Source organism: Helianthus annuus, chromosome 10 (genome assembly GCF_002127325.2).
Source record: "Helianthus annuus cultivar XRQ/B chromosome 10, HanXRQr2.0-SUNRISE, whole genome shotgun sequence".
NCBI lineage: Eukaryota > Viridiplantae > Streptophyta > Magnoliopsida > Asterales > Asteraceae > Helianthus > Helianthus annuus.
In genome coordinates this window covers 152,236,550-152,246,540 of record NC_035442.2, presented here as the reverse complement: position 1 = coordinate 152,246,540, position 9,991 = coordinate 152,236,550, and the positions used below count along the sequence as shown (strand labels likewise).

At 38.3% G+C, this 9,991-nt stretch overlaps 1 protein-coding gene across 2 annotated transcripts; it reads right to left on the bottom strand.

Annotated features, from left to right (window-relative positions):
* Positions 1-1,039: 1,039 nt before the first annotated feature.
* On the bottom strand, positions 1,040-9,151 carry LOC110882802. 2 transcript variants are annotated; one of them, XM_022130732.2, is made up of 5 exons: positions 9,011-9,151; positions 8,423-8,476; positions 5,948-7,088; positions 1,579-1,632; positions 1,040-1,310 (listed from the first exon to the last, which is right to left on the bottom strand). In XM_022130732.2, exons 3-5 carry the CDS (start codon positions 7,086-7,088, stop codon positions 1,297-1,299), a joined length of 1,209 nt encoding a protein of 402 aa, XP_021986424.1. In that variant the 5' UTR covers positions 8,423-8,476; positions 9,011-9,151; the 3' UTR covers positions 1,040-1,296. The 2 variants fall into 2 exon arrangements, 1 of the variants encoding a protein (XP_021986424.1); XR_002560223.2 differs by lacking the exons at positions 1,040-1,310; positions 1,579-1,632; positions 5,948-7,088 and adding an exon at positions 7,884-8,154.
* Between the last annotated feature and the right edge of the window lie 840 nt (positions 9,152-9,991).

Here is a 9,991-nt window from a genome sequence, read left to right as displayed (position 1 = left end):
GGATCATCAAGGAATATAGATCAAGGATCGAGTCACTTGAGGGATTGTACGGGCTGTCTGAGGATGTAATTTATTGTACATAAGCTATCAGTTATTTTATTATTGAGACAGTTTGTTGTATTTAATATAAAAGAGTTATTTTAAAAAGTGAACTTTCAAGTAAGAAGCATGGTTTATAATGTAAGAAATTTTATGGCAAGGACTTCCGCTGCGACTTTCGTCAATTACGTGTTAGGGCGTTACACCAGTAATAACAAAACCCACCATTTTCAAAACCCATCATCTTCAACCATTTCTTCACTTTCTATCTCAATAATCACTACATTATAGTGTGATTTTCGTCACCAATCAATGATTCAAACACCCGATCAACGTATTCTTCAGCTTTTTTGAAAAAAACCCAGTTTAATTTCATACAAAATCTCATTTTTTTGGCGATTTTGAAGATAATCACTCGATTTGTTCGATTCGATCTCTGATAAGTGTTTCAATCATTCAAATTTCGTCAATCGTTGAAGAAACCGACTTCAATCCATGTAAGAAATTCTTTAATTTCATTTTTATTATTTGGGTTTTTGATTTATTCATTGCGTTTTACGATCTTGGCGGGGGTCCGGGGGCAGCAGCCCCTGGTAGCAGGGTCCCAGGGCGGCAGCCCCTGGCGGGGTCCAAGGGGCAGAGCCCCTGGCTGGGCTTGACAGTTTTTTGATTTTTTTTTTTTTTTGATTAAATTGCTTTAATAAAAATGCATCAGAAATTTAATTTTCCAGAAATTGCCTCATTTCGAAGATAGTAATTCGTAGACAGTTTTTTGATTTGCTACTCTCTGGTTCAGACAGATTCACAGACAGGTCAGCTTGTGTCCATTGCGTTTTAGAAATAAGAGAGTTTTATGTGTTTTCTGGCCATTGCGTTTTAGAAAAAACACATTATTGAAGTGTTTTTAGTTCATTGCGTTTTAGGTAAACACATTTTTATTTGTTTTCAGTCCATTGCGTTGTAAGGTCTAAAACTTTAAAAGACACTAACGAGCTTCATGTGACAAAAACCAAACGGGTCGAATAGTTCATAACTAAAATTCTGCATTTACTTCAACATGACTAACGAAATAGTTACAAAAGAGTTTACAACCCATACGATTTTAACTACAAGTTCAAGATCTAAGAACTACCGGACTAAGTTACTTACATAAGACCCGTTTTAAACAAAAGAAACATTTAACAAAAGTTTAGACCACAACTAGCAACTTCGCGGAAGCGTGCATCACAAGTGTGTTCGATCCAAATACGCCATCCATCAAGTAGCTTTACCTACATACAACCAACCAATTAGACATTGTAATTAGTTAATTCATATGACCTCGAGTTATTAGTCGAACTACGACATACCCCTTTTAAAACCATCATTCTAACGTAAACTCCTCAACTTAGCACATTATCCTTTCTAGCTCATTCGACCCATATTACTTCATGCATTTGACTTACACTAAGCTCTTTACAATTATACGAATTCGACCAAAACAATATTGTCGCATCGCATTGTTACATACTAATAATAATTTGTAAGCAAAGAACTTACCTTTGTCGTTGTTCGTTTGCGATCCGGAGCGACTTGAACTTTCTTCTTTGATCCCTACAATTCAAGAGTCGCACACTTTAGGCTTATGTCATTCTTTTCATTCCGTTATCAACTTATTTACATTTAAGCACCAAATTCTAAACTTTAACCATTTAACTTGTAGAATCATTGGTTTACCTTACTCAAGCATTTTAACAAACACTTGGTGTGCGTACTTCTAGTTAAGCATAATGTACTAGTATTATATGCAATACATAGCTAGTTCATACCAATAACATCAAGAACATCAATTCTAATCAAAATCTCCTACAACCTTCATTCTAATTTGATTTCAATAGTGACATTTTATCAAGATTATCATCATGTAACATCTTTCATGCTAATCCACATCACAACTTCATGTTACAATTCACCACCATCAAATTCTAAGTGGGTTTTTACTTTTAACTATCAATTAGGTCGAATTCAAACATAAATCAAGCTCTATATGAATTCTCTAACTCATGTTCCTACTAATCTCAAATGAATTTCGAGTTTTACTAGAAACCCATTACATACATGATCATTAAATCATAAAATTCAACATACCTTATGTAGGGAATTCTTAGATGGTTATGAATCTCATCACATGCACAAGATTTAAACTCTTATTCACCTTCAATTTGGCTGAATTTCTAGTTGATAGTGAAGAGGTGGGTATTGTTCTTCCTGCCCTTGATCTCGACACACACATACATCCCCCACTATCTGACTAAATTTGTTATAACATTCTAATTCACTAACTTTCACATTTGCCCCCCTTAAGTTTGGCTACTTATCAACTAATTACCCATCCTTTATCTAGATTTCTTTCTTTCTTTCTTTTCTCATAGTAAACTTTGTTTTATTTTACTTAGTTAGTTTTACTAATCATGGTAATAACATACTAATATTAAAATTCTATGGTTACCATTTGACCTTAAGACTTCCTACATAAATTTTTATATCAAAACATATAATAATAAAAATTTTTGGGGCGTTACAAGTCTATCCCCCTTAAGAAAGGTTTCGTCCTCGAAACCTGATTACATACCGAATAAGAACGGGTAGAACCTTCTCATTTCATCCTCTGATTCCCAAGTGAGATCTGACCCCTTTCTGTGTTGCCATTGAACCAATACTTGCTTAATTTCTTTGTTGCGAAGAGTCTTTACCTTGGAATCCCTTATAGCTACCGGTCTTTCTATGTAATTCATCTTTTCGTCTATTTCAATATCTTCAAGGGGTACGTGAGCCGTTTCATCCGCTAAGCATTTTCGTAATTGTGACACGTGAAAGGTATTATGAATCCCTTCCAAGGAACTAGGTAGATTTAACCGGTAGGCCACCTTTCCAACTCGAGCTAGAATCTCGAACGGTCCGATATATCGTGGACCCAACTTTCCTCGCTTACGAAATCGAATTATACCTTTCCACGGAGACACCTTCAAGAATACTCGGTCCCCCACTTGGAATTCGATAGGGCGACTTCTTCTATCCGCATAGGACTTTTGTCGGTCTTGCGCCGCTTTTAACCGAGCCCGTACGACGTCGATCTTTTCATTGGTTATCGCCACCACATCATTCGGTGCGAGTTCCCTTTGCCCTACTTCTCCCCAACAAACCGGGGTTCTACACCTTCTTCCATACAGCATTTCATACGGCGCCATTTGTATGCTACTTTGGTAGCTATTATTATATGAAAATTCTACTAGCGGCAAATGTTCATCCCAATTTCCCCCGAAATCCATCACGCATGCTCTCAACATGTCCATGAGAGTTTGAATCGTTCGTTCGGATTGGCCATCCGTTTGCGGGTGGTATGCGGTACTTAGATGCAATTGAGTACCCATTCCTTCATGAAATTTCCGCCAATAGCGGGAGGTGAATCGCGTATCCCGATCTGAGACGATAGACACCGGCACACCATGGCGGGAAACGATCTCATTCACATAAACTTCCGCTAACCTCTCCGAGGAATAGGTCTCTCGAATGGGTAGAAAATGGGCGCTTTTGGTAAGGCGGTCAACAACTACCCATATTGCATCATGCCCTTTCTTGGTTCTTGGAAGTTTGGTCACAAGATCCATAGTCACATTCTCCCATTTCCACACCGGAATTTCTAAGGGTTGTAATTTCCCGTAAGGTTTTTGATGTTCCGCCTTAACTTGAGAACATGTCAAGCATTTAGATACATACTTGACAATGTCGCGTTTCATTCCCGGCCACCAAAAATTTTCTTTCAAATCCCGGTACATTTTAGTGGCTCCCGGATGAACTGAGTAACGGGACTTGTGTGCTTCTTCCAATAATAAGGTCTTTGCTTCACAGTATCGCGGTATCCAAACTCGCCCAAACCTTGTTCTTAATCCGCTCGTGTTTGCTTCAAGTTCACTTTCAAACCCTTTCGTTCTTTCACCTTTCGGATCACCTTTATTCAAGGATTCGTCTTGCTCCTTTCGTATCGTTTCAAGAAGGGTTGGTGTAACTATCATTCTCATCGATTTCACTCGAATGGGTGGTGGGTACTCCTTTCGGCTTAACGCATCCGCCACAACATTAGCTTTTCCCGGGTGGTAAAGAATGTCGCAGTCGTAATCCTTGATTAACTCTAGCCACCTTCGTTGCCTCATATTGAGATCTTTCTGCTCGAAGAAGTATTTAAGGCTTTTGTGGTCCGAATAAATGGTGCATTTCGTTCCATACAAATAATGCCTCCAGATTTTTAAGGCAAACACCACCGCCGCCAGTTCGAGATCGTGGGTTGGATAGTTGATTTCATGTTGCTTTAGTTGTCTTGAAGCATAGGCAATAACTTTGCCCCGTTGCATCAAGACACAACCCAATCCTTGATGAGATGCGTCCGCATAAACCACTAAGTCTTCCGTTCCTTCTGGCAGCGTTAAAATGGGAGAACTTGACAATTTCTCCTTTAACATTCGAAAAGCTTTCTGCTGATCGTCATTCCATTCGAACCTTTCTTCTTTCTTTGTTAGTTTAGTTAAAGGGAGGGCTATTTTGGAGAAGTCTTGAATAAATCTCCGATAATAGCCGGCTAGACCTAGGAAACTTCTTACCTCACTAACATTTTTCGGGGGTACCCATTTCATCACGGCTTCCACCTTAGAGGGATCCACTAAAATTCCCTTTTCGTTGATTACGTGTCCTAGAAACTGTACTTCTCTAAGCCAGAACGCACACTTAGAAAACTTAGCATATAATCTTTCCTTTCGAAGCGTTTCGAGTACCTGACGTAAATGACTTGCATGTTCAGACTCGCTACGAGAGTATACTAGAATGTCATCAATAAATACTATGACGAACTGATCTAACATATTTCGACATACTCTATTCATTAGATCCATAAAAGCGGCCGGAGCGTTAGTTAACCCGAATGACATTACCAGGAATTCGTAATGTCCGTAGCGAGTTCTGAACGCAGTCTTAGGTACATCCTCTTCCCTTACTCGTACTTGATGGTAGCCCGATCGCAAGTCGATTTTTGAAAACCAACTTGCCCCTTGTAGTTGATCAAAGAGATCATCTATTCTCGGAAGTGGGTATCGGTTCCTTACCGTGAGTTTGTTAAGTTCACGGTAGTCGATGCACATTCTCATCGACCCATCTTTCTTTTTAACAAACAAAACAGGCGCTCCCCACGGGGATACGCTAGGGCGTATGAAACCCTTGTCAAGAAGTTCTTGTAGTTGGACCATTAATTCCCGTACTTCCGCGGGTGCCAACCGGTAAGGGGCTTTGGCTACTGGTTTGGCATTTGGTTCTAATTCGATACGAAACTCGACTTCCCGCTCGGGTGGGAGTCCCGGCAATTCGTCCGGAAATACATCCGGGTATTCATTCACTATCTTAGTATCTTCAATTTTCAAAGCTCCTAATTTGGTATCGACTACGTAAGCTAAAAATGCTTTACTTCCATTCCTCACATACTTAATTGCTTCTAGGATAGTGCAAAATGTTGCCCCTACTTCCCTTTCCCCATGAATGGTTACCCGTTTCCCTTTAGGGGATGTCACATGAATAATTTTGTTTTCGCATAAAATTTCCGCGTGATAACGGGATAACCAATCCATACCTACCACTACTTTAAATTCTCCCAAAACCATGGGAATCAAATCAATATCAAAATCTTCATCATCTATAGTGATATTACAACCCCTACATATTTCATGCAGTAGATAACTCTTACAATCGGCAATTTCTACCTCGAGTGGTGTACACATTCTTTCTATCGTGAATAAAGGGGAACGTGCAAGCTCACTAGAAATGAATGACCTACTAGCTCCGGTATCAAATAATATATAAGTGGGTATAGAGTTTATCATATAGATACCTGAGACCACATTCGGGTGAGCTCTTGCTTCTTCCGTGGAGATTTGGAACATTCTTCCTTTCGCTTTCGCGGTTTCTTCTTTCTTTCCTTCTTTCTTCGGCCCTTGTTTGAGCTTTGGGCAATCAGCTTTCACATGGCCCGATTCATTACAATTGTAGCACACCCTCTTGGGATTCGGACAGTTATAGTACGGATGCCCTTCTTGCCCGCAATTGTAACACCCCTTCCTTCCCAATAAGCATTCACCGGAATGGGGTTTTCCACACGTTTTGCATCGCGGGAACCCGCCTTTGGAAGCTTCCTTCTTTCCTTGATCTTGCGTTTTGGGTTTCTTGGATGAGCCTTGAGTTGACCCCTTCTCGGCTTGCCTTTTCTCCCCACGTTCATCCTGCCTCTTTATCTCGATTTCTCTATCCCTTGCTAAATCAATGATCTCGTCCAAAGTTTCACATTTTGAAGGAGTTATGAACTCCCGAATTTCAGCTTTAAGCATGCCATGATAACGAATAATCTTCTTCCTTTCTGTTCCAACTATTTCTTCACAAAACTTCAGTTGATCGAGGAAAGTGTTAGTGATTTCGTTAACTGATTCATCCCTTTGTCGCAACCGGAGAAAATCTTCTTGAATTCGATCCACAGCCGATTGTGGGCAATGGTACTTGATAAAAGGCTGTTTGAATTCTTGCCAAGTCAAGGTTTGAACTCGATTTTCTCCAATCTCCTTACTATACGAGTCCCACCAATCTTTAGCCCTTCGCATGAGTTGCCCCGTGGCAAACATGACTTGGTCTTCCTTGTCGCAATGGCTTCGAATGAACACCCCTTCCATGTTGGCTATCCATCTTTGGCATTCGATGGGATCAATTTCTCCATTAAAAGTCGTAGGCTTACATGCCATGAAATCCTTGTAGGTGCACCGTCTTGCTTCCTTCTTGCCTTGAATCCCAGTTATCATCTCTTTCAATTCCTCTACTTTGCTAGTGATCATATTCTCCACTGTACTTAATACTTGACCCTCCACTTCTTGTGCTAGCCTTGAAACATTTGCATCAATTGCCTTCGTTACTTCATCGGAAATCATCTTGTTTAACTCATCTCGAGTTATACGTTCGGTAGTATGCGTATTTCCTCCACTTGCCATCTACAAATAAACATTCGCGTCAAGTATTATCACATTCGTTCTCCTTATCGTTCTAAATACTATTCATTCTTAATAACTCATTCTCATAAGTCATAACTTCTTAAATCTTTCCTTACAACATTCTAAGACATTAGTTACTTCATTCTTTTATATACATGACTTCCGTTCTTTTACACATTCGTCATTAAAACATGTTAATTATCTTAAATTCTTAGCTTCATAAACAATTTGAGGTGTTCTTTAGGTTAAACGAAGACTTAAAACTGAATTAAAGGTCCTTGCATAACAAACAAACAATTCAGGAAAAGCAGACAAGGAGGGGCCGTCGCCTACGGCACCTATGCGCGTCGCCGACGGTCCTTGGAATGTTGCGTCGCTGCCATTTGTCCGTAAGCAGGAAGTTAGGCCGTCGGGTGAAGGGGTACCGTCGCCGACGGTATAGGAGCCCGTCGCCGACGGCCTTCCTGTTGTGCAAACGCTGTTTTGCTAAAATCTTTCATTTTCAGCCCCTTTTTCAACCCGAAACGGTCCTGGGCAGTCCCGAAACCTTCCATAGTGCACCTTAACATCCCCAACCATGTTATACTAGTGACTAAACCATAACCCATTCCCATTTCTATCTACAAACATAAAATCCTTAAATTACTTACTTGCGTGGCGCTTAGGAACGAACACACTTTCACAAGAGCTTTCGGTTTGAGTTCGAGCACCATCACCTACTCGAATCCCTCAAACCTTGGCTCTGATACCAACTTGTAAGGTCTAAAACTTTAAAAGACACTAACGAGCTTCATGTGACAAAAACCAAACGGGTCGAATAGTTCATAACTAAAATTCTGCATTTACTTCAACATGACTAACGAAATAGTTACAAAAGAGTTTACAACCCATACGATTTTAACTACAAGTTCAAGATCTAAGAACTACCGGACTAAGTTACTTACATAAGACCCGTTTTAAACAAAAGAAACATTTAACAAAAGTTTAGACCACAACTAGCAACTTCGCGGAAGCGTGCATCACAAGTGTGTTCGATCCAAATACGCCATCCATCAAGTAGCTTTACCTACATACAGCCAACCAATTAGACATTGTAATTAGTTAATTCATATGACCTCGAGTTATTAGTCGAACTACGACATACCCCTTTTAAAACCATCATTCTAACGTAAACTCCTCAACTTAGCACATTATCCTTTCTAGCTCATTCGACCCATATTACTTCATGCATTTGACTTACACTAAGCTCTTTACAATTATACGAATTCGACCAAAACAATATTGTCGCATCGCATTGTTACATACTAATAATAATTTGTAAGCAAAGAACTTACCTTTGTCGTTGTTCGTTTGCGATCCGGAGCGACTTGAACTTTCTTCTTTGATCCCTACAATTCAAGAGTCGCACACTTTAGGCTTATGTCATTCTTTTCATTCCGTTATCAACTTATTTACATTTAAGCACCAAATTCTAAACTTTAACCATTTAACTTGTAGAATCATTGGTTTACCTTACTCAAGCATTTTAACAAACACTTGGTGTGCGTACTTCTAGTTAAGCATAATGTACTAGTATTATATGCAATACATAGCTAGTTCATACCAATAACATCAAGAACATCAATTCTAATCAAAATCTCCTACAACCTTCATTCTAATTTGATTTCAATAGTGACATTTTATCAAGATTATCATCATGTAACATCTTTCATGCTAATCCACATCACAACTTCATGTTACAATTCACCACCATCAAATTCTAAGTGGGTTTTTACTTTTAACTATCAATTAGGTCGAATTCAAACATAAATCAAGCTCTATATGAATTCTCTAACTCATGTTCCTACTAATCTCAAATGAATTTCGAGTTTTACTAGAAACCCATTACATACATGATCATTAAATCATAAAATTCAACATACCTTATGTAGGGAATTCTTAGATGGTTATGAATCTCATCACATGCACAAGATTTAAACTCTTATTCACCTTCAATTTGGCTGAATTTCTAGTTGATAGTGAAGAGGTGGGTATTGTTCTTCCTGCCCTTGATCTCGACACACACATACATCCCCCACTATCTGACTAAATTTGTTATAACATTCTAATTCACTAACTTTCACATTTGCCCCCTTAAGTTTGGCTACTTATCAACTAATTACCCATCCTTTATCTAGATTTCTTTCTTTCTTTCTTTTCTCATAGTAAACTTTGTTTTATTTTACTTAGTTAGTTTTACTAATCATGGTAATAACATACTAATATTAAAAGTCTATGGTTACCATTTGACCTTAAGACTTCCTACATAAATTTTTATATCAAAACATATAATAATAAAAATTTTTGGGGCGTTACATGCGTTTTAGAAAATACAGTTTCTTTTGTGTTTTTTGGCCATTGTGTTTTAGAAATAAGACATTTTTATGTGTTTTTTGGCTATTGCGTTTTAGATAAACACATTTTTGAAGTACTTTTAGTTATTGCGTTTTAGGTAAAACACATTTTTGAAGTGTTTTTAGTTATTGCGTTTTAGGTAAAACACATTTTTATGCTTTTTCAGTCTATTGCGTTTTAGAAAACAGTCATTTTAAGTGTTTTCTGGCCATTGCGTTTTAGAAATAAGACATTTCTTTGTGTTTTTGGTGCATTGCATTTTAGGTAAAACACATTTTTATGTGTTTTCAGTCCATTGCGTTTTAGAAAGCACACTTTCTTCTGTGTTTTTAGACTATTGCGTTTTACAAATAAGACATTTCTTTGTGTTTTCTGGCCATTGCGTTTTACAAATAAGTCATTTTTTGTGTTTTTTGTGCATTGCGTTTTAGAAAAATGTCATTTTTTAGGATTTTTTTTCATTGCGTTTTACGTAACTGTGGGTTTTTCTATTGCGTTTTACGTAACTG

Coding starts and splice junctions, on each gene's coding strand:
- LOC110882802 (XM_022130732.2), bottom strand. CDS start 7,088: ATGGCAAGTGGAGGAAATACGCATACTACCGAACGTATAACTCGAGAT. Junction 1,633..5,947: donor TCACCCGAATGTGGTCTCAG/GTATCTATATGA, acceptor CTTGAATTGTAG/GGATCAAAGAAGAAAGTTCA.